At 54.0% G+C, this 24,600-nt stretch overlaps 1 protein-coding gene across 7 annotated transcripts in view; it reads left to right on the plus strand.

Moving 5' to 3' along the window:
* Positions 1-1,162: 1,162 nt before the first annotated feature.
* Positions 1,163-24,600, plus strand: part of GALNT6 (polypeptide N-acetylgalactosaminyltransferase 6) — a 36,420-nt gene continuing 12,982 nt past the window's right edge. The window contains exons 1-6 of one of the 7 annotated variants that reach the window (XM_072765267.1): positions 1,248-1,286; positions 5,184-5,435; positions 7,758-7,880; positions 9,342-9,423; positions 12,975-13,568; positions 15,002-15,174. In XM_072765267.1, the coding sequence (XP_072621368.1) occupies positions 13,078-13,568; positions 15,002-15,174 (664 nt within the window). In that variant the 5' untranslated portion in view covers positions 1,248-1,286; positions 5,184-5,435; positions 7,758-7,880; positions 9,342-9,423; positions 12,975-13,077. Of the gene's footprint in view, positions 1,287-2,377; positions 2,701-5,122; positions 5,436-7,742; positions 7,881-9,341; positions 9,424-12,974; positions 13,569-15,001; positions 15,175-24,600 lie in introns of those variants that run through there. The other 6 variants (XM_072765266.1, XM_072765263.1, XM_072765264.1 and 3 more) reach the window with 6 other exon arrangements.

The following is a 24,600-nucleotide window of genomic DNA, read 5'->3' on the forward strand; positions in this document are numbered from 1 at the left end:
CGTCCCCAGAGTTTCATATTATTTCGGTCTGGGGTGGGGCCCAACAACCTACGTTTCTCCCAAATTCTCAGATGAGGCCGATGCCGCGGGTCCGGGACCCACACCTGGAGCCACGCGCTGGCCCCGTGAGCAGCCGTCTCCGCGCAGCCGCGCTCCCAGGCGTGCAGTTGGCCGGGGCTGGGGTTAGCTAGAGCCCCGGGGACCAGGCCCTCGTGCCAGCCTCGCAGGGAGGGGTGGAGGGTGCGCGCCGCACCCTACTGCCTGCCCTCGTCCTGGACGGACCGACCGACGGGACGCAGCGTTTGGCCAAGACACCCCCCCCCCGCACCCTTCCCCGCAACCCGAAGCAGACGCGGGACTGCGCCCCAGGCCCCGCGCCGCCCGCCGCACCCCCAGCCCCGCAGCCCCAACCCCGCGCCGCCCCCCGCACCTCCCCAGCCCTGCAGCCCCAGCCCCGCGCCCCCCAGCCCTGCAGCCCCAGCCCCGCGCCCCCCAGCCCTGCAGCCCCAGCCCCGCGCCGCCCGCCGCCGTACAGCCCTGCAGCCCCAGCCCCAGCCCCGCGCCGCCCGCCGCACCCCCAGCCCCGCGCCCCCCAGCCCTGCAGCCCCAGCCCCGCGCCGCCCCCCGCACCTCCCCAGCCCTGCAGCCCCAGCCCCGCGCCCCCCGCCGCACCCCTCCACCCGCTGCAGCCCCCAGCCCCGCGCCCCCCAGTCCCGCAGCCCCAGCCCGCGCCGCCCCCCGCACCTCCCCAGCCCTGCAGCCCCAGCCCCGCGCCCCCCGCCGCACCCCTCCACCCGCTGCAGCCCCCAGCCCCGCGCCCCCCAGTCCCGCAGCCCCAGCCCGCGCCGCCCCCCGCACCTCCCCAGTCCTGCAGCCCCAGCCCCGCGCCGCCCGCCGCACCCCTCCGCCCCGCGCCGCCCCCCGCGGTTCCCTGCACGCGCTGCGCCCGCCGCCCGGTCTGCGCCTCTGGTCTTTGGGGTGACCGGACGCCCGGATCTTCCGGCGCCGAGACTGCAGCCCCGCGTGGCCGAGGCTGGAGAAGCCGGGCTCCCAGCAGCGGCGGGGCGGGGGGATGCCGGGGCGGGGGCGCCCTCCCCCGGCCTCCGGGCCTCCGGGTGCAGCGGCGCTCGGGGGCGCGCCGGGGTCCGCCCGCACCTCGCCGGGGAGGGGCGCGAAGGGCGCGCCCCAGTGGCCGTGCACGGCCCGCCCCGGCCCCGCCCTCCAGGACGTCCCGTCGGGAAACCCGCGGCCCCGCGGAGCGGCTGCGGCTCTGCCTCGGCGGGCAGGTAAGTGGCCGGAGCCGCCGGCGACCCTCGCAGGCCCTCGCGACCGCCCCCGGGGCCCGCGGCCCTCTCGGCTCCTGGGGACTTGCGCCCCACCTCGCCCCTCGCCCTTCTCCCCTCCACTTCCTCCTCCCCCCACCCCCGTAGTGAAATGAAGGGGTTGGGCCCGACGGGTCCCCACGTGTCGTGGCGGCTTCTGCTCCTCCCTGGGCAGGACCCCCCCACCCCCACCCCACCCCCACCCCCACCCCCACCCCCACCCTCCACCTTTGCGCCTTCCTTAAAAGATGAATGAAAAAGCTCAGACCTCTGGCCCTTGGAGGGCTGGGTGGGTGGGAGAGGCACAAGCCGTCGCAGTCGCAGCCCCTCCCGGGTGCTGCAGCCCTTCCCCCCTCACCTGCCCATGCCCCCCCCCCCCCCCGCGCCCCTCCTGTTCCTCTTCTTGGGCCACCCCATGCGCTCTGCTACAGAAAATCTTTCAGAGACGCATCTTCCTGCCAGTGCCACGTTGCTCCGGAATAGAGGTGCGGTCTCCGATGTCCTCTCTGGTTCTTGGGCCTTTTGGGAGTGGGAGCTTGTGGTATTCTGGGAAGGGAGTCTCATGGCTGTGCATGCCTGTGACTGTCACCAACTTCCCGATTTCCCGGTCACTTGTTCCGACAAGCCCCAGGCTAGCCCAAAGGAGAAGCCATTTGTTACTTGCCCCCCAGAGGTGGCTCATCATCCCAGACCCTGACTTCTGCAGAGGGTAGGACAGCACTGTCCCGTGTGTATGGGGGAAGGGGGGCTCAGTCTGTCAGCAAAGCTTGGAACAGACCCCTTCTATTGGCCAACACCTCTTAGCAGCAGTCCCAGGAAGGGTTTTAACGCTGCCCCTCCAGACCCACAAACGCAGTTTACAGGCATTTGTGCCTGGATGAGGTTAACAGGTCTAGACCCACCAAAGAACCTGGGGCTTCTGCTCATTTTACAAGAGATGTGTATGCACTGCGCAGGCCCTCCCCTCCCCGTCACAGGAAGGGCAAAACGCAGGAGACAGGCAGATTCACGTGATGGGTAGCCCAAGGTAAGGTGAGGGCCTCAATATATACTTTGGCTCACATTCTCCTGCACAAGCCAGTATCGGCAGATACCTCCCTAGTTCCCGTTCCTCAACGATGCTATTCCTGTAGGACACAGAGGTAACAAGAGCAAACTAGCTTTGGGGACATCAGGCCAGAAAGGGCAGGACTGTGGAAGAGAAGAGTCCTCTGCTGGAGCCAGTAGAACCATGAAGGATCCCAGGCTACCCAAGACGGCCTCGTCCCTGGTCATCACTGCCCACAGTTGGCAGGACGGCTGACACCTACCCGCAGCAGCGTGGAAGGACTCACGCCTGAAAAGGGGAGATGCCGATGCATGTTGGATGCTCTCTGAGGTCAGAAACATCTCAGCCCAAGTTCAGCTGGGAGAAACCTGGAAAGGACATATGACCAGAGGCTTAGTCCAGGTGGCCATGGCCTAGAACAGAAGTCAGGTATAGGAGGGGCAGCTAACCCTAGGACCCGGGGCCTCCCCTGCGGGGAGGCAGTTGAGAGTCACCAGGCAGCTGACTTGGCACTGTCACTAGTTTAGCTGTCTAACCTTGGCCAAGTCGCATGAACACTCCCTGGGTGGGGCGCAGAGGAGAAGGCGTATAGGAAGGTGCCCTGGGAGAGCTCCGGGCAGCAGCCAGATAAGAGGCAGTGCGGTGTCACGGTTAAGACGGGGGGCTTTGGAGAGACGTGGGACTGAGTGCAGATTCTGCCGCTGTGACTTCCTTGCTTTGTGACCTTGATCATATTACGTGACCTCCCCATGCTTCAGTTTCCTTCTGTGTAAAATGGAAAACTTAACTGTCTCTTGGCTTGCAACGGAGAGTGGTGCTATCGAAAGTGCTGGTGGTATCGCCCTCAGCCTCCTCTGGCCCATGCGGACCTCACCAGCTCTGGAATCGAGGCTGAGGATCAGAGAGGGTGTCTGTGGGCCGGAGGGACCCAGCCAATGGCCATGCCAAAGACTTGGGTGAACTCGGTGCACCATACAGCCCTCTGTCCCCCTCTGGGAAAGCCCAAAACGTCGGTTCTCATTCAATGGGAATGAGAGCGAGGGTTTGAATAAATGAGAGGTCAAGTGCGGGGCACTGCCTGTCTCTGTGTTGAGTTCAATGCTCTAATTGTGCTGTGAAAAGGGCTCGCAGAGTGAACAAGGTTGGGTTCGGTCTGGGGAGGGGAAGGCCTGTTAGAAGACTCTTTTGTGGCACCTGAGAGCCCCAGGGGGGCGGGTACCCTGTGCAACCTGGTCCTGGGCCCTAGGTAGGCTTGAAGGAAGGAAGAAACCCAATCCTTACCCTCAGCTCTACCTATAACAGAGAACAAAGGACGGACAGACCAAGGCAGTAGAGTAGCATGACCAAATTCTTCAGGGCTGTTGGGGTGCTACGGGGCTGAGGAGGCCAGGTGGGTCGGCCCGGAAAAGCATTCTGGAGGCTGAAGAGTGAGGACCAGGAAATTTGAGGACTGGGAAGGACAAAGCCAACAGGGTCTAGGCTACCCGAGTCTAGGCCTGTTGGTTCTCTCCCTCTCCCTCTCTCAGCAAATCTAATGGGGCAGTCCCACAAGGGGGAAGCGTGGGCAGTGGATCGTAGATACACCGCGACCCTGGGGGCAGTATGATGGCCCTTAGTCTAGGAAGGATTCTTGGAGAAGGAGAGTCAGAGGAAGAATTCGGGAGAGAAAAGAATGCAGCTGGTTTAGCGAGACTATGAGGGGGAAAGGTAGGCCAGGGAGGGTTGGGAAGGCTTCCTCCCGGGCCCTGGTTCTGCTCCTGGCAACGTGCTAAAGGAGTCAGAAGACAGCGTTTCAGATTGTGGAAGGGAGAGCGGCCGGCAGAGGCAAAGGAGGCGGCCCCAGCTTCTGCTGATCCTCCAGATGTTGGGAGATAAGGATGCAGCCTCCGGAGGCGGTGACGGCTTGGAGAGAGAGGAAGAGGAGGATCCGAGGCCGGGGAATGAATCAGCGGGCCCTGGGAGTGGGCGTGACAGGCCTTGGAGTGGGGCAGGGCTGCCTCCAGGACTCCCAGGCGGCTGGCAGCACCCCGGAAATTGGGAAGGCCCCCCAGCTTAGGGGTGGGGCAGGTTGAGTGTGGGTGGTCCTGGGCGCCGGTCCTCCCGGGAGCCCCCTGTGGGGTGAGGAGAGAAGGGAGAAAGCCCCAGTTCTGCTGACTCCCCTCACCTCCCCCTCATCACACCTGGGGTCCAGCCCAAGCCTTCCGGAATACCCTTGGGGCTGGCCCCCCCTCCTCCCCCCCCCCCCCCAACGGAGGAGCCGCAGGTTCCAGGCTGCCTTCTAGAACAGTTGCACATCCCCGCCCCGCCCGGCGGGCCTGGAGGTCCTCCAGTGAAAGCCCTGGGAGCTCCGAACTCTGCTCGGGCCGGGCCGTATTATTTTGATTTTCAGTGGCTTTCGCAGCCTTGGAAGAAATTACCAGACATTTCCCGGCCGCGTGGCCTGCCCTGTTGTAGGTACACCTGTGAGCAAATTTGGGTTGAGTTTTTCCGTGGAATATCCGTGTTTGGGTAACCTAGGATTACTAGATTGTTCAGCAGACAAAATGAACCTAGATACCCCGGGGGGATAACTTGAGAGACTGGCTACAGAAATAACTTTTCAGTGCATCTTTCTGGGAAAACGCCGCAGGACGGCAGCCTGAGTCTTGGTGGAAAGCTGAAAGGTCTTGAAGGTGTAATTAAGGGGAAAGTGAAAATCTCCCAGCATTCTGTAATCAAAAGGGTCAGAGGGTGGGAGGAGGGAGGGGTTTGCAGGAGAGAATTTGCTACTCACTAGAACAGAGGAAGTGAAATGAGTGTTGTGTGTGATGCAGAAGTGCTGGTGACAAAGAAAGACTCCTCTGGCCCCAGAGGGCCTCTGGGTGCCCTCCCCCACCAGCAGCTTTGAAATCGACCTGTCCCCTTCCCAACATGATGTCTGGCTCCGCACACCTGCGCCCTGGGTGAGAATGGCGACAGTCATCACTTTTGGAAGAACCTGTAATTGAGCCGTAGTCTGAGTAACTTGAGCAAACATCCCTGTGGTGGTGTCGACTGCTTCCTTCCTGGCTGCCACGTCCCCGGAGGTGAGCAGCTTAGCTGATAAACAGAAAGAAACATTGTTACAAAAAAGGCCACCTGGCCAGCAAGGGCGTGTTCTCGGTGGCTGACTCTGGTTTTCACAAGAGCTGAAACTTCGCCTGCGACTTATAATTTTGTCACTGTTATAATTTTGTCACTGTTAGAGCGTCTGTCGTCCTAGATAGGATTTGGGGGAGGGCCGGGGCGGGGCGGGGAGGGGGCTGTATGACAGTGGAGTGGTGGGTGGTGGCGGGGAGATTTGGGAAGACTCTCAAGAGCCTAACCCAGTCCTCAGGCCCTCCCCGGGGACCTCCAAGAGGGAGGTAAGAGTGTGGGGACAGAGCAGTGGCCTGGGAGTCGGGAGACTGGCATCTACTCCTAATGATGTAATTCTGGAATATAGGTATGACACACACACCCCACCCAGGAGTGGGGGGCCAGGGCTCTGCGGGGTGTCCACTGGTGCTTCGTGCCCAGCTTGCCTTCTGCTCCCCCATCACCAAGAGCCACTAGCCCTGCGATACTAGAGAAGTCACCTAACCACCCCGGCCTCTCCCGTAAGGGGAGGGCGCTGGACTCACAGACCCAGAGTGGCGCGTTGATGCACGAACAACAGAATATCGTGCAACCCCGGAGCTTGCTGTGTGTAAGCGCGTTCAAGATCTTGTCCAGTAAAGCCAGGGCATACCCTTGGAGCCCGGGACAGCTCGCTCTCGCCCCTCGGGCCTCATCTCATTTAACAAGAGTTCATGGAATAGCTCTTCCCTGAAAAACTTGGGCGAGATTTTGCAAGTGATAGAGAAGGTGAGAACGAGCTGCCCCTCTGGCCAGGTGGTCCCAACCGTGTAAGAGAGAGAACAGACTCCTCGGACACACCTGCAGGGAAGCCCAGACACAGAAGGGGCCGGACAGGAGAGACATGAATTCTGCTGGGAGATCCCAGGGGGCTTCTGGAAGGAGGCGGGGATATAAAGGGGAGGGACTGCACTGCATCACTGGCTTTCAGACTTCGAAGTTTATTTATTTGTTTTTAAAGATTTTATTTATTTATTCACAAAAGACAGAGAGAGAGGCAGAGACCTAAGCAGAGGGAGAAGTAGGCTCCAAGAGGGGAGCCTGTTGCAGGACTTGATCCCAAGATCCCAGGATCACAACCTGAGCCAAAGGCAGACACTCAACCACCGAGCCACCCAGGTGTCCCAAGTTTTATGAATTTTAAATAACGAAATTTTCATGTTAATTGTATATCACGATATGTTTATCATCTCCACTGAGCGAGGACAAGCATTAAAATAAAAATTTGTTATTCAGAATTCATAAAAGTCAGGTAAAAGAAGTCTTAATAAGACTTTCAGATGATGTTTTAAAGTCTGTAGCATTTACACTTCTGAAGTTGTTAAAGCTTGAAACTGCTACGACTTTTGGTCTTATGCTCTACGTACGTATATGTAATAACTGACCTGATATTTCAGCAGAACAATACTTACCCGTACGCCTGCGATACACTTTGGTATTTTCTTTTTTGTTCTATTCTATTCTGATCTTTTAAAGAAAGTTTTTCATGCTGATTTGGAGCACTTTAAATTTATTCCACAATCCCACAATGGGTTGTAATCAGTGGTTGGAGAGACGCTGGGCTGGGTGAAACCTCAGTGAGAGAACATAAGTTTGTGCTCTGGCTCGTGGGGCCGGAGAAGCAGGTCCCATTTGTTCAATCTAGGAAAGCTTCCTGGAACAAGAGGTTTGCTGGTGTCCTCTTGGTACCGAACCCAAGGTGGTTCCATATGGGGCAATCCCAAGGGTGGCTGGAGGAAAAAGAGTCGGGAATGAATGCTCAGCAGTAGCAGGAGGGGAGTGGATGAGGGCCATGCACACGTTTGCCCGAGGTCCTGGAGGCCGGGTGGGGGAGCTGTACACGACATTGGGCGGAGGACCCTGTGAACTTGACCACGTACTACCACCTACGGTAGGGGCTGCTCCTTTTCCAGGCTGGTGGAGGGCTGACTCCCCACCCTTGCTAACCACACTTCTGGGAATCTCCCATGCAGAGGTCAGGAGTCCTTAATCCCAAAGTCTTCTGGCTTCCATCCCATCCTGCGTCCCTTGTCCCTTCTCCCGGACTCTTGCCTATGGCCCACATGCTGAGCAAACAGAGACCTAGTCCCTACTGCCACGGCTAATCACAGGTGTCTCGTTTCATTTCAGGATGTGGTTAGTACCTTGAGGAACTGCAGACTCCAAAGAGCAAGGCTTAGACAGGCAGGCTGGATTGAGAGAGCAGACGCCTGGGAAGGACTCAGTTTAACCCTACGTCTCTCTCTCCCCAGGGGAAATAAAAGGAGCAAAGGTGAAGCCCACTGCAAAGGACCACGAGGCAATGCCAGGACGAGGGAATTGGAGTGACCTGGGTGATTCTGAGTGAACCAATCAGGGAGGCCATCCTAGCGGAGGTGAGTCTTGAGCACCTGGAAGCAGCTGGTGACTAAGCTGTTACCAGGTCTTTGTTTCCCACTGTGCTCCCTCTTTCTTGTTGGAGTGGGAAGGTAGACAGGAAGCATCAGGGAAGGTGCAGGGGGGTTCGACACTGCCCTGGCAAACACTTCCCCACTTTTCGGGCCCTGTTGTTTGTGCTTAGCTGGGGCAGTTCCAGAATTGAGGAAGTGTCTGGCTCAACCCTTTGGGCTGGCCCAGCATAGCTCAACCTCTGGGGCGAAAATCTACCTCTACACTGAATCCCCATTCCCTCCTCGAAGCCTTCTTTAAGCCCAAAGAGACACCTGCCTCTCTCAACTTAGCACTTACCGTCTGTACTATTACTAAGTTTTAATTTTATTAATTTTTGAATAGGTAATGTAGTCAGGGTTCAAAGTACAGAAGGGTGTTCAGTGAAAGCTCTTTTTCCTGCTCCTGTCTCCTCCCTGGAACATGTGCTACCTGGAACCAGTGCTAGCAGTTCTTATTCTCCAACTAGATCTTAAAATCCTTTGGGGTCGGGGCGCCTGGGTGGCTCCGTCAGTTGAGCATCTGCCTTCGGCTCAGGTCATGATCCCGGGGGCCTGAGATGGAGCCCCGCATCCGGCTCCCTGCTCAGCCAGGAGTCTGCTTCTCCCTCTCCTCCTGTACCTGTGCTATCTCAGTCACCGTCTGTTTCTCTCTCTCAAATAAATAAAATCTTTTAAAACATATAAAAAAAATTTTGATTCAAAAAATCTAAAAATAAATAAAAGATAAAATAAATCCCTTGGGGAGAGCAATTCTCTCCTGTCCCTCCGCATCCCTGTGTCCCAGCTAGGGCAAATTCACCCATCCCGTCACCCAGGAGTGTTTTCCTGGCACCATGTGCTCCGTCCTCATCCACAGCCCAACCTTCCTGGGTCTGACCGCCCCCTCCCCAGGCCCTGTCCTCTGGCCATCAGCTGTCGACCAGATCCATCTCCTGGACACCCTCCACCAGCTGTCGTACTGTTTTCCTGTAATGCTCGCTAATCTTTTCTTTTTTTTTTTAAGATTTTGTGTATTTATTCAGGAGAGACACAGAGAGGCAGAGACACAGGCAGAGGGAGAAGCAGGCTCCCAGCAGGGAGCCTAATGCGGGACTGATCCTGGGATCCCAGGATCACACCCTGGGCCAAAGGCAGCAGCTCAACCGCTGAGCCCCCCAGGCATCCCTCTGGCTAATCTTTTCTTGCTCCCATGCCTCAGGTCAAGGGCAATCTCCAGGCCCACCGTCAGCTATCCTCTGCACCCCACGCTCCCTCCCACCCAACTACCAGCAGAGCCCTGCCTGGCCCAGCCATCTGCTGCCTCCAGGCCTTAGTCTGAGCCCTTCCCTCTGCCTGGAATGTGCTCACCTGGTCTGGCCAGGCCTCCAGGAGTCCGCGCTGAGCCCAGGCCCCTCCCTCCCTTCACAGACCCCGCCCTCTCCGACTTGCTGAGTTTCCTGCCTCCCCTCCTGGAGCATCGGGGCTGCCTGACTCCCTGGGTGATCGCCAGGTAAAATCTGACTTCCCAGCTCCACTAGACTTCAATTAAAAAAAAAAAAAGAAAAGAAAAAAAAACCACACGCAAGAAAATCTGACTCTCCCAATTGACCATATGCAATTTGAAGGGTGGGTTTGTGTGTCTCTGTCTCCTGCATTGTGATGAGGAAGACAGCTTCGTTTTTCTGAGCTGCTGCCTCGGCATTTTACGGTATGATAACCCTACGCACATCCAGAGCCTGGACATTTAGTTGAGCACTTGAGTTTAGAATACCTGCCGAAAGTTCTGGCTTTGCTTGTAGCGGGGCACCTTTTAAAATAACCACCTAGGGGGCCTCTGCGTGGCTTAGCGGTTGAGCGCCTGCCTTCGGCCCAGGGCGTGATCCTAGAGTTCCAGGATCGAGTCCCACGTCGGGCTTCCTGCATGGAGCCTGCTTCTCCCTCTGCCTGTGTCTCTGCCTCCCTCTCTGTCTGTGTCTCTCATGGATGAATAAATAACATCTTAAAAAAAAAGAAAAAAGCACCTAGGGGGCACCTGGGTGGCTCAGTCCGTTAAGCGTCTGTTTTCGGCTCAGGTCAAGATCTCGGGGTCCTGGGATCGAGCCCCGAGTCCTGTTCCCTGCTCGGCAGGGAGTCTGCTTCTCCCTCTGCCTCTCCCCCTCCTCAGGCTCACGCCCCCTCTCTGGCTTGCTCTCTCAAATCAATCAAATCAAATCAATCTTTAACATAAAATAACCACTTAGAGTTAAGCCTGAGAAAAGTTGCTGACCTCTGTCCCAGTCTCCTCTAAGTGTAGGTCTTAGCTGTCTATCTCTGTCTCCTGCCTGCTGGTGGCCCGGCTCCCAGGACTGCCCTCCGCCCCCCCCACCCGGTCACTGCGCCCCCTTGCTTCTGAGATCCATAGGTAATAATAAATCTTGTGCCTCCGCTTCCTTTGTGTGGGTGTGTTGAAACTGGGCATTCGGTCAGAATGACCCCATGGGTTTCACTTCCCCAAAACGGGACGTCAGAGGCCCCCGGAACTACCTGGCGATGCCATGCGGGTGGCTTGCGCCTCCTGATTCAGCAGGTCATAATCTGAATATTCGTAATTCAGTACATAAGCTCGCCCTTAACACACCCATGGGCAGAGTACCTGGCAGGTAGCAGGTATTCAGTCAACGCAGAGCGAACACACTTCCTCTCCCGTCTCCCAGACAACTGCTGATACAAAAAGTTGCTCAAAGAGATTTCGTTTCATTTGATTTTGATGATGCTGTTGAATCCGCTGTTATAACAGAAAACCACCTGTCTGGCCCTGCTGCCTCTTGAGATCATGACGGACGCCTGTTCCCCAGATCCGAGTGACTCCAGACACCAGGCTCCTCTCCGCAGGCAGGAAGGGGCTTGTGTGTTTAAACAACAGCATTAAGTAGCTCAACTGGCATTAACGTTAAACAAGACATGCCATGGGGGATGAATGTGGCTTTGGCCAAGGACCAGGTACTCAAGGATAATTGCTGGGAAGCTGAGCAGGGATTTATTAGTTATGATAGTAGAAATAATTGATGGCATTTATTGAGGGCTTACTATGTCCCGGGCACTCGGCTGAGTATTTTGCGTGCATTATCTCTGATTTCATTCTCACTGCAACCCTGTGCATTAGGTATCAGTTACCTTCACCTTTTAAATGAAGAAATTGAGCCTTAGAGAGATGAACTACTTTATCTCAGGGTCACGTAGATGCTAATCATGGAAACTGATGCTTTTTGAGAACTCACCGTGTACAGAGACTACTAAACTTTTTCCATGAATTGTTTCACCGAACTGTAATCCTTACAACACCCCAGAAGGGAGGTGCTGTTATTACTAGAAGGGGCACAACTGGGATTTGTACCCAGGTCTCTTGCCACCAACGTCTAGCGTGTAACCGATGAACCTTATGCTTCCAGAGTTCTCCACAGAAGTTTTGCAAGTACTCATCCTTTGAGCCATGGGACTATGTGCCTGAGGGTGGAAGCTGATGAACATGTGATCCCATGTCTGTCTGAGATGTTGTTGTAGAAACTTAGGGTTTTTTAAATTAAATATGAGTAGGGCAGCCCTGGTGGCTCAGCGGTTTAGCGCCGCCTTCAGCCCAGGGCCTGATCCTGGAGCCCCGGGATCAAGTCCCACGTCGGGCTCCCTGCATGGAGCCTGCTTCTCCCTCTGCCTGTGTCTTTGCCTCTTTCTCTCTCTCTGTCTCTCATGAATAAATAAATAAAATATTTTTAAAATAATAATAAATTAAATATGAGTAGATACAGAAGAAATATGTAAGGGTGTAGAGAATAACAGTTCCACCAGCAACCACCATCCACTTAAGAAAAAATACTTTCAAATCTATTGTGTGCCTCTATTCCCATACATTTTCCTCCCTCTTCAGAAATTTAGGTTTTATTATTCCTTCAGGGGTTTTTTTCCTTCATTTTTCTTTATAGCTTTGCCACATATTCTTTTTTTTTTTTTTTAAGATTTTATTTATTTGAGAGAGAGCAAGAGCATGTGCACAGAGGGAGAGGGAGAAGCAGACTACCCATTGAGCAGGGAGCCCGATGCAGGACTCAATCCCAAGACCCTGGGATCGTGACCTGAGCTGAAGCCAGACATTTAACCCACTGAGCCACCCAGGTGCCCCACCACATAATCATTTTTGTGTTCATAAACAGTATATTTATTTTAAAAAACAGTATATTTATTAGTTTTACAGGTTTTCCAATTTTCTATAAATGGATTCGTACTCTATGTATCTTTCTGCAACCTGCTGTCTAGTCTCAGCAATTACCCCACACAGCTAGCTCCTTGTAGAAGTGGCTCGTTCTTTGTCACTGCTGTCGAGGACTCCGTGCTGTGGGTATTTCATACTTGTTCATTCTGTGGATGGACATGGGATTGTTTCCAATTTTTGCCATTTTAGTTAGCGCTGCTAGAAACCTTCCTGTATATGCTCATATGTGCAGGAGTTCAGTGGGGGTATAAAACTCATAGAATTGCAGCATCATGGGGTGTGTACGGTTTTTTTCTTCTTCTTACCAATTTTTTTAAAAGATTTATTTATTTATGAGTTGAGAGAGATAAAGGAGAAGGGCAGAGGGAGAGAGAGAGAATCTCAAGCAGACTCACCACTGAGCGTGGAGCCTGACATGAGGCTCGATCTCATGACCCTGAGATCAGGACCTGAGCCAAAAACCAAGAGTCAGAGGCTTAAGCAACTGAGCCCCACTGGGTGCCCCTGGGTGTGTACAGTTTACATTTTGCTTGATAATGCCAAATTGTTTCCCAAAGTGTTGCGTCGATTAAACCTCTTCATGCAGGGTTTCGGCGTTGGGTAATCCTAGATCCATAGTGTCACAATCTTAGAGCAGGAAAGAAACACTGAGACTGGTTTCCTTGTTTTACAGATAGAGGAAATTTAGGCACAGAAAAGTTAGGCGACCGGGCCAAGGTGTTGTCACCACTCATCAGCAGAGCCCCAACTCAAGTCCCCTGGCTCCCTCCACACCTCTGCCTTGGCTCATTTCTCTCTCTCATCTCTTCCCTTCCCAGGCTGAGGCCCCAAGGCGTGACCACCACAACACATCAAGCTACTTCCAAGGCCGGGCCCCGCACGCAGAGCTGACCCAGCCAGGGTCCCCGTCGGCTCCCGAGGATGCGGCTCCTCCGCAGACGCCACATGCCCCTGCGCCTGGCCATGGTGGGCAGTGCCTTTGTGCTCTTCCTCTTCATCCTGCACAGGGATGTAAGCAGCACGGAACAGGCCACAGAGAAACCGTGGCTGAGGTCTTTGGTGAGCCAGAAAGATCACGTCCTGGACCTCATGCTGGGAGCCGTGAACAACCTTAGAGATTCGATGCCCAAGCTCCAGATCAGGGCTCCGGAGCCCCAGGAGACCTCGGTCTCCACAAACCAGTCATGTCTTCCTGGCTTCTATACGCCAGCTGAGCTGAAGCCCTTCTGGGAACGGCCACCACAGGATCCCAACAGCCCTGGGGCAGATGGGAAGGCATTCCAGAAGGACAAGTGGACCCACCAGGAGACCCAGGAGAAGGAAGAAGGCTATAAGAAGCACTGCTTCAATGCCTTTGCCAGCGATCGGATCTCCCTGCAGAGGGCGCTGGGGCCAGACACCCGACCCCCCGAGTAAGTAGCCCCCGCGTCCTGGGGTGAGGCCAGGGCTCTGCCAAAGAGGGGGTGCTATGGTCATGGCCATGGGCCAAGTGCCAGGTAAAGAGCTGATGCTCATTTTAGGATACGGCAGGGCTTTGCTCTAAGCCCTCCCTTCTTTGCCTGACCTTATCCTCGGGGTTGGTGTCATGGTCAGGCCCGGGGCCCAGGGAGACTGTGACAGTAAAATGACAAATTATGAAACTATGCTTGTGAAGGTGACAGGATACAGAAGGAGGAGCTCAGGGCTTGGGAGCAGGCCCTGGCAGGAGGGCACCTGGGAGGCCTTGCCCTCCGCGGAGCCTGTGGGACTCTGCTGCTGAGCTGCTGAGCAAGAGACATTTCCTGACAACGGCCTGGAAGGCCAGGACTATCCCCACGCTCCCAGGCTCCTCAAAAAGGAGCTCCCACAGGAGCACGAGTTCATCCCGCCTCTATTTGAAGCCCTTCGTCCTTACTCTCTTGGGCCGCGAACCAGCACCCGGACGTCTGAGCCACCTCACCCCGAGGCCGGCCGTGCTGTGCTGCCCCTGTCCTCGGTGTGTCCTCAGGGATTTGTCTTTCCCAACTCCAGAGTTCCACCCTTTCTGGCCTTTCCTCACATGGATGGTCACCCCCTTCCCCGAGCTCATGATTCCTTCCGTAGGGCCGTGAACCCAAGGGCCAAGGATGGGAGCCCTGGAGGGTGGGGCCTCTCGGATTCTCAGGAGCTCCTGGGGGGCATCGGGCATGAGGGCAGCCAGTGAGGAAGCTGGGGGTCCCTTCTGGAGGATCCATAAGAGGTCTCTCTGATGGCAGAGGGATGGTAGGAAGGTGTCAGGCCCCATGATTCCCTGAGGTCTGCGACTCATGCTCTCTCCCCCCTGGCCAAGGTGGAGCGTCAAGAGCGTGGCGGCGTGGACATGGCCAGCATAGCTGCGTAGACGATGACAGAGAAAAGGTCGCAGGAAATTGTGTGTGATGGTAGCATCGGGTTACAGGGAATTCGTGAGGAATGTGTTAGAGAAGCACTGTAAATTGTCAAGAAAAGAGCCTTTTTCTCTCCTCGACTAAGGAAATTGTGGTCACTTTTCCCAGATGTCAAATTTGCCCTTTATTACTTCCTCCTCGGGGACCTTGGGACTGGATGACCCTTGATGCAGGAGGCACATGACTGAGGAAGGGAGGGAGGCAGCCCTGGGAACATGCAGAGCAGATGAGGGAAGTGGGGGGGCACTGAGCCGGCCACGGGGGGCACATGGAGCAGGTCCCCAGGACCTGTGCAGAGGCCCAGGTAGGTGGGAAGCCAGAGCGAGGCAGGCGTGGGCAGCAGAGAGCAGAGGATGGTTGTGGCAACCTGTGGGCGAGCCTCGCCGCCCCTGGAGCCCCCAGGCACCTGGAGAGCCACCTGTACGTTTGCATCCTTCCAGATGTGTCGACCAGAAGTTCCGCCGCTGCCCTCCGCTGCCCACCACCAGCGTCGTCATTGTGTTTCACAACGAGGCCTGGTCCACGCTGCTGCGAACGGTGTACAGCGTCCTACACACCACCCCTGCCATCCTGCTGAAGGAGATCATACTGGTGGATGACGCCAGCACTGATGGTGAGGTTGGAGGGGGCCCTGCGGAGGGGGCCCGTGTGCCCCCCGGCCTCTGGGAGAGGGCGGGCTCTCTGGGGGAGCAGCGAGCCTCACACCCACTTCCTGGCACCCCTGCTCACCAGGAACGCCAGGAGCCGGCGAAGGCAGGTGCAGGTGATGGGGAGGAAGGCAGGGGCGGGGGCAGGCGGTAGACCACATTCCCAGAGCCTGAATTGTATCCCCGCCTCGGCCTGTGAGCTCCGAAAGCTCTGCATTTCTGACTTCTAAGACCCTTAGAGCTGCCAAGCCCAACCCCAAGCCAGAAACGCTGGGCAAAGAAGTCAGGGCAGTGGGTGGAGACGGGCCTCCCCCCTGCTGGACCACTCTTCTACTCTTGAAAGAATCTACCCCCCAGGCCCTCTTTGCGTAGTTGGTGAGAGGTAAGTGAGGTCGCTGCCCAGACTTCCACCCTTTAAGGAAATGCCACTAACATCGACTGAGTAGGCTGCCTGGCATTGACCTCGGGGTCATGGGGGATACACTGGCATTGACCTCGGCATGGGGGATACGCTGACAAATGGGACGGACCTGCCCGGAGAAGGCCAACAACCCACGTAGGTCAGAGGCCGCTTGCAACACCAGTCACAGCCGTGTGGCCCAGAGCACACCCCCAGCAAACATGAAAGAGCCCGGACCTGAGGAATTCAGATCCTAGCTCTGACGCTTCCCAGCTCTGTGACCTTGGGCAAGATGCTTACCCTCTCTGATCTTCAGTTTCCTTTTCCAAAGATGAAGAGGACCGACTCCCTCACGTGCGGGTCCAGGGATCAGAGAAGGGGGATAAGTGAGATCATTCAGGCGCCACAGGGAACTTAGCACGAGTCGAGCTCCATAGGCAGTAGCTGCAGGATATTCTTTGTGTGGGAGCAACGCGCCCCAGGGTGTCATCTCCGAGGGAATGGCATAAGCAGAGTCCTGGGGACGTAGGTGTGGCTGTGAAAAATTCAGAGGTTTGATGTGCCTGAAGCTTAGGCCTCTTGTAGGAAATGACACTAAAACGATGTTGAATTGAAATTCGTGCTGGGCTAAAAGTATTTGTTTGGGACAAAAGAACAAGGCGTCGTCTCATTGACTGGTGTTTAAGCTGGAGAATGACCTTGTCTTAGAAGGGATGGCAGCTTTGGGGGAGGGTCAGCGTCAGGAAGGGAGGCAGGGGACCCCCCACTCCAGAGAGGAAGGTCTTAAGAGTCACCTGAGAGTGGGATGAGGGGCCGGCACGAGGACGGGGGCTGTGGGACCAGTGTGTCCTCATTAGGCTTGGCGTCTCCCCCTGCAGCACTTGGCATCTGTGGCTCCCCTGGCTTGGCCCCCAGGGCCTCTTCTCCTGGGCAGGAACTGATCCCACACGGCCCAGGGTACACCCTGGGGCCACTCGGGTTTTCTGTTCTCTCCTTGCCTTGTTGCCCAGTCTCCCTCCTGCCCTAGAGTAAGGCTGATGCCAACAAACGGAATGGGGGGGGGGGGGGCGGAGGGAGGGGGAAAGGAGGGAGGCAGGGGGAGGAGGAGCTGAGTGTGAGCACTCTTCCGGGTGTTCGGTGTTCGCATTTCCCCGGGGAGGACAGACACCCAGCAGCAGCCCTTAACAAAAGCAAGGGCAGACGGGTATCAGGGGTGCAATGGTAGGGCCTAGCGGACAAGGAGCTGGGGATTGGTCTTCCTGGAGGAAGGAACGAAGACTTTAGCCGAGATGGGGGGGCGTCGGGGGGTCCTGCAGGGAATCTCAGTTGCAATGGGATGGCTGCACCGAGAGCAAGTGTATCACCTGCCCCTCCTCTCAAACTGGGATCTCTGGAGACCCTTCTCTCCCAGGCCTTGCCCACCCATCCTGCAGAGGCCGCTTGCCTTGAATCACATGCGGTGGAAGTTGCCGTCCAGAATTTTGTGCATCCGCAAGGGACAGCTCTTCCCACCAGGCAGCGCAAGTGACATACCGGCGGGCTGGCACGGGCAGCTCGGGCATGGCACTGTGTGCCCGGTGGGCGGGCTTCTCCGAAGGGCCTGTCCCCCGGTCGGGCCACCGGACACGCGCTCCCATTCTCTCTGGCTGTCTTAGAGCCCGGTCCAGGAACCCGGAATCCCCCGCCTGCAAAACGTAAAGCAGTTGTTTTCTTTTTCCTTTGCACCCTGGCCTCCGTGAGAACCTGTTAAGAGCTGAGTCCCCCAGAGAGGAGCGGACGGTCGCCACGTCAGTGTGCGCAGGGCCGCGTGTAACACCAGGCGATTTACAGACCCTCCGATAACGACCCCCCCACCCCCCCACCCCCTGCGGGCTCTCGGGCTCCAGAGACACTGGCAGCAGCGTTCAGGTCAGTGGGGAAAAGGGAAAACCTCAGATCTGTGCTCAGAAATCTCCACGGTCCACGGCAGGATAGAGTTTCCCGCCTGCCCGACGGCTTGATCAGATCAACGGGCTCGGGTCACGTGCACGGACCAGGCCCGTGTCTCTGCAGAAACACGGCGACCGTGGCCTCCTGCCCTCCCCTGGGGCCGCCCGCAGGTACACGCGTGTGACACCGGGCTGGGGGCGCCGGGGCCTGGTGCCAGGCCGGGGAGCTGTTTCTTCCCCACTTTGGAGTCCGAAGCCCGGGCACGGATTTCCTTCCAGGTCTGCTCGGGTCTGGCACACTCCGCAGGCTTCTTGAAAGCGGCCCTGGAGGCCCATGGGTGCGCCGTGCCCCCAACAGGGCACCCCTGTGCGGAAAGCCCTGTCCCGCCCCTTGGGGAGGCTTGAGGAGGAGATAACCTAGGCCTCCACCCCGTGGGGATTTGCTAGATGGATGGGAGGTCATCAGACACACCAGGGCCGGGAGCCTTAGGACGTGAGCAAGCCCCGAGAGAGAGGAGTGAGGAGTTGGCGTTGGCCAGCGCGGGGTACAGTAGGAAGGGGAGCCCCGCCGTCGGGGAAACACATGGTGACAGCTGGGGCGGAGGCGTTTGGAGAGCACTTTGGACTAGCTCAGGCTTCCCCCCACTTCCATCCCCCCTTGCTGCGCGGAAGTGGAGCAGCCGGGCCTCTCAGGGCCTCCGAGACTCCCAAGTCCTGCAGGTCGGGAGTCGTTTCAAAACCTCCAATTGTAGCTGGATCACAACTTCCAGTGTGTTTCTCAACCGGTAAAGTCGCTTTGTCACCTCTGTCTCCTACCTCTGTGCTGGTTTATGATACCAGAAGGCCTCTCTATAGGAACTCTGTGTCCTGGATTCTCCGGGGACGTTTCCACGTCGCCGTTTTCTTCTGTTCCTGCCCGTAGAGAAATTCCGCTTCCACCTGTTAATTTTGTCTGCTGCTCTACTGCTTCCACCTGGAAATGGAAAGCGGCCGACAATGAATCTTGATTCTAATCAGGTCTGAAGATATGGCCCCGTGTCCCCCTGTTCTTTCTGGACCGGTGACTTGCAGTGTGCCCCCAAGGGGTGTCGTACTTGCTTATTTCTCCTTTTATCCTTCCAAATGGATTAATCAAGAAAAATTTCCCCGTTGCAGCTAGACTCAAGGCTGGATAGAACACAGATGGGCATGAAAATAGAATACAAACAAACAAAACAGGAAGGATGAATGAGGAAGTCCTGATTACAAGAAAGGCTTTCTGTTGTTGTTTTCTAGATTTTTCAGAAGCTGAGAAGAGTGGGACAGCCCACAAGAGAAGAGTAAACAAAGCCAGGCATTCTCTGATTTGCTTAATAAGTATTTTTCTTAGTTACCTCCCAGGTAGCACACCCTGTGCCAGGCCATGGGGGTACAGCAGTGAACAGGTTGGGCAAGGTCTCCATCTTCTTAGAGCTTACTTTTCCTTTTTAAAAATATTTTATTTATTACCTGAGAGAGAAAGAGAGATAGTGAGAGAGAACAGGAGCAGAGGGGGGAGGGAGAGGCAGGCTCCCCGCTGAGCAAGGAGCCCGATGTGGAGCCCCATCCCAGGACCCCAGGATCATGACCTGAGCCGAAAGCAGACGCTCAACCAGCTGAGCCACCAGGCACCCCTACAGCTTACTTTTTTAATGGGAAAGGCAGAAAACAAATACTTGCAGGAAATAAGTGCTCTGAAAAATTAGAGGAAAAAGAAGAAGAAGAAAAAAAAAGAATGCAGGGTGGTGGGCCAGGGAATAATCCGGGAGCTCTTTGAGTCAAGGTAGCCAGGAAAGGCTCCTCTGACTGGTCCCCCTGCAAGGGCAATGGCCTTTGCAAAGGCCCTGAAGCTATGTGTGCCAATGGTACAAAGGGAGTTTAAGGGGGTAACCCGGGGGGCCCAGTGGTTTGTTTTTGTTTTGTTTTGTTTTGTTTTTTGGCCCAGCAGTTTAGCACCACCTTCAGCCTAGGGTGTGATCCTGGAGACCCGGGATCAAATCCCACGTCCGGCTCCCCGCGTGGAGCCTGCTTCTCCCTCTGCCTGTGCCTGTGCCTCTGTCTCTCTCTGTCTCTCTCATGAATAAATAAAATCTTTAAAAGAAAAAGCTTAAGAGGTGACTCACAAAAACTGAGTCACAAGACCTTTGTGAGCAATGATCAGTGTTTGGATTGTGTGTGCGTGTGTGGTAAAATATGTGTATCATAACATTTACCATCTTAACCATTTTTAAGTGCACCACTCAGTGGCATTTAATACCTTCATATTGTGAAACCATCGCCACCATCCATCACCAGAACTCCTTCCTCTTCCCAAACTGAAATTCTGTCCCCTTTAAACAACGGTTCCCTCCGCCCTCCTTCCCCCAACCCTGTCAACCAGCATTATATTTTCTGCCTCTGTCAACTTGACTACTCTGAGTACCTCGTAGAAGAGCAATGATTCGGTATTTGTCCTTTCGTTCCCGGTTTATTCCACTTAGCATCATGTCTTCAAGGTTCGTCCGTGTCTTAGCACGCGTCAAGATTTCCTTCCTTTTTGAATTTTTGATTGAAGTGTAGTGGACGTACAATATTGTGTTAGTTCCAGGCACATAACGTAGTGATTGGACGGTTATATGCATCATGAAATGCCTGCCATTGTCACCAAAGATGACAATATTACTACATATTGTGGTATATATTCCTCATGCTGTGCATTTCGTCTCCATGACTTGTCCTTGAACTAAAAGTTTGTACCTCTTTTTTTTTAAGATTTTTTTTAATTTATTAATGAGAGACACAGAGAGAGAGAGAGAGAGACAGGCAGAGGGAGGAGCAGGCTCCATGCAGGGAGCCCGACGCGGGACTCAATCCCCGGGACTCCAGGATCACACCCTGAGCCAAAGGCAGACACTAAACTACTGAGCCACCCAGGGATCCCCCAAGTTTGTACCTCTTAATCCCCTTCATCTATTCACCTTTCCCTCTACTCCCTCCCCTTTGGCGACCACTAGTTTGTTCTCAATATTTATGACTCTTTCTCTCTCTTTTTTTATTTTTTTTTAAGATTTTATTTATTTATTCATAGAGACACAGAGACAGAGAGGCAGAGACACAGGCAGAGGGAGAAGCAGGCATCATACAGAGAGCCTGACGTGGGACTCGATCCAGGGTCTCCAGGATCACGCCCTGGGCTGCAGGCGGCGCTAAACCGCTGGGCCACCGGGGCTGCCCTCTCTCTCTTTTTTAAAAGATTTTATTTACTTATTCATGAGAGAGGCAGAGACCCAGGCAGAGGGAGAAGCAGGCTCCATGCAGGGAGTCCAACGTGGGACTCGATCCCTGGTCTCCAGGATCACACCCTGGGCCGAAGGTAGACGCTCAACCGCTGAGCCACCCAGGCGTCCCGACTCTTTCTCTTTTTGTTGTTGTTTGTTTTAGTTTTTAGATTCCACGTGTGAGTGGTGTGCGTAGGTAGTTTAGTCCGTTGAGCCTCCGAATCTTGGTTTTAGTTCAGGTCATGATCTCAGGGTCCTGGGATCGAGTCCCGCATCGGGCCGTGCGCTCAGTGCAGAGTCTGCTTCTCCCTCTTCCTCTGCCCCTCCCCTCGCTCATGCTCACTCTCTCTATCTCTAAAACAAATAGATAAATTGCATCTTTAGATTCCACATATGAGTGACATCATACAATATTTGTCGTTCTCTGACTTACTTCATTTAAAGTTTTACCTCTAGGTCCATCTATGTTGTCACAGACGCCAAGATTTCATTACTTTTGATGGCTGAGCAATATTCCTTGTGTATATATACCACACCTGTGTGCCTTCATCAACCAGTGGACACTTGGGTTCCTTTCATATGTCAGTGGTTGTGAATCATGCTGCAGTACACATAGGGGTGCATGTATCTTTTCAAATTAGCATTTTTGTTTTCTTCAGGTAAATACCCAGAAGTAGAATTAATGGATTATCTGGTACTTCTTTTTTTAGTTTCCTGAGGAACCTCCATTCTGTTTTCCATGATGGCTGCACCAATGTCTGGTCCCACCAACAGTGCACAGGGTTCCCTTTTCTCCACATCGTCACCAACACTTATTTCTTGTCTTTTTGATACTCGCCATTCTGACTCGTATCAGGTGATATGTCATTGTGATTTTGATTTGCATTTCCCTGATGATGAGTGATGTTAAGCATCTTTTTTTTTCATGTGTCTGTAGGTCATCTGTCTGTCTTCTTTGGAAAAGAAGATGCCCATTTTTTTTTTTTAAAGATTTTATTTATTTATTCATGAGAGACAGAGAGGGGCAGAGACACAGGCAGAGGGAGAAGCAGGTTCCATGCGAGGAGCCCGACATGGGACTCGATCCCAGGACTCCAGGATCACGCCCTGGGCCGAAGGCAGACGCTCAACCACTGAGCCACCCAGGTGTCCCCTCTGCCCACTTTTTAATCAGATTATTTGGTTTTCGGTGTTGAGTTGTATGATTTCTTTATATATTTTGGATATTAGTTCTTTACCAGATATATCATTTGCAAATATCTTCTCCCTTTCAGGGAATTTCCTTTTTATTTTGTTGATAGTTTCCTTTTCTGTGCAGAAGCTTTGTAGTTTAATGTAGTCCCAATTGTTTATTTTTGCTTTTGTTTCCCTGGAGAAATATGCCTAGGGAGACATATCCAGAAAAATATTGCTGAAGGTGAAGTTCAAGAGATTACCGCCTATTTTTTTTTTAGGAATTTTATGATTTCAGGTCTTACGTTTGGGACTTCAATCCATTTTTATTTCATTTTTGTGTAAGGTGTAAGAAAGCGGTCCAGTTTCATTATTTTGCATATGGCTGTCCAGTTTTCCCAACACCATTTATTGAAGAGACAGGTGTTTTCTTTCTGCATTGTATAATTGTGCCCCCTTGTCATAGGCTGACTATATAAGCTTGGGTTTATTTCTGGGCTCTGTATTCTGTTCCATTGATCTATGTGTTTATTTTTGTGCTTTAAACACACTAGCTTGCAGTTTGAAATCTGGAATTTTGCTACCTCTGTCTTTGTTATCCTTTCTCAAGATTGGTTTGGCTATTTGGGATCGGTGGTGTGCCATGCAAATTTTAGAATCATTTGTTCTAGTTCTGCAGAAAGTGCTACTGGCATTTTGGTGGGGACTGCATTGAATCTCTAGGTTGCTCTGGGTGGTATGGACTTTTTTAAAAAATATTTTATTTATTTATTCATGAGAAACAGACAGAGAGGTAGAGACACAGGCAGAGGGAGAGGCAGGCTCCATGCAGGGACCCCGACGTGGGACTCGATCCCCGATCTCCAGGATCACACACTGGGCCGAAGACGGTGCTAAACCGCTGAGCCACCCGGGCTGCCCATAGTATGGACATTTTAACAATATTCACTCTTCCAATCCAAAGGTGGTGTATCTTTCTATTTACTTGTGTCATCTGCCATTTGTTTCAACAATGTCTTATAGGTTTCAGAATATAGGTCTTTCACCTCGTTGGTTAAGTTTATTCCTAGATATTTTATTCTTTTTTTTTTTTTTTTTTTTTTTCAAAAAAGAGCTTATTTATTTGAGAGAGCATGAGCATCAGTACTGGCCGATGGGCTGATTGTGATGGGTGAGAAAAGGGAAGGATGCAGCATGACTCCTGGGTTAAAGCAGCCGGAGGGATGCTGGGACCATGTACTGAAGCCGGAAGACGAGACGAGGCAGGTTGGCAGGCAGTCTGTAGTTGGGTTTTGGGCGTGTTAGGTTTGTGGTTCTGTTCCACACCCAAGTGAAGATGGCAAGGCCAGTAGAAAAGCCCTAGGAGCCATCTGCGTATAGATGTGACTTCACACCGTGGGACTGAGTGGTGCATGTGTATTAGAGGTTCCCAGGAGTCTCATAGACCCCAGTCAGGAGGAATGGAACTGTGTTGGGCTGGTGGGTTGTTGAACCTGAGTTAGAAGGATAACGCCTGGGGACATTAGAGAGTATGGATGGGTTTGCCTGTGTCTCCACACTCTGCTGTTCTCATCTCCGGGGCATATGTCCAGTGGATCCAGGGGTGTGACAGGAAGGACAGCCATTACTGAGGGGAGTTGTCTCACTCCCCTAGAAGGGCCTGAGGCTCATGCTCAGAATCCTCAGGTCCAGCCTGACCCCCTGAGACTGGAAGGAAGGCGTGGGAGAAGGGCTTTGTATTGCTTAGCACCCCCTGGGGTTCACAGCTCAGCGCTTCTCAGTCTTTTACCACAAAACCCACTTCCTATGATGCTTTGTCCTTAGGTTATCTCCACCACCATGAATTTCCTCTGAGCACAGTTAAGCTAGTTCTCAGGGGAAACATGAACCTCATGCTGAGAAGGTGAGGCTCCTGGTTGGCGCTCCCCCCTCCTCCTCCCTTTTAGAGCCAGTACTTGGGACTGTAGTTGGATTATGAATCCAGAACCTTCCTCGAGGCACGACCAGGCTGGTCCCTGCCCTGGGTGATGTCTGGCAACCGGGCAGTGTGTTAGCACATGTTAACTAAGTGCTGGACTGAAGCTGCCAAATGAGGCTGATTTTGACTCCTAAACATCAGAGACGATGCCCAGATTTCAGAACATTTTAATCTTTGTAGAAAAGATTAAGTAAGAAAGTCAACACGCAAGAACCTGGTTCAATGACTGGCACATGGTAGGTGCTCAAGCATTTGGGCATAGCATGTGGGTATGTGTGGGGGTGGGGAGAGAGAGAGGAAAATCAATCACACACCCCCAAAATTGATTGATTTGAGGCCCTACATCTTGTTAACACTGCCTTTGAAGCAGGGCCTATGCACTGGGCTGATCCCACAGCCCCAAACAGGGCGGCCCCACTCACCTGTGGCACCTGCCCTCACCACCTCTTCTGAAACTGTAGGCAACCCCATTCTGCACAGTCAGGAACAGAACAGCGGCACGGATAAACCAGACAGCAGTTAAAAACCAGAAGTAAGACTTGGAATATGTTTCAAGATGGATTGTTTCAGAATAGAGCTGTTCTGAAAGCCCTGAGGATTTCAGAATGAGTAACAGGGTCATGAAGTAAGCCCCTGCT

This window comes from Vulpes vulpes, chromosome 8 (assembly GCF_048418805.1).
Source record: "Vulpes vulpes isolate BD-2025 chromosome 8, VulVul3, whole genome shotgun sequence".
NCBI lineage: Eukaryota > Metazoa > Chordata > Mammalia > Carnivora > Canidae > Vulpes > Vulpes vulpes.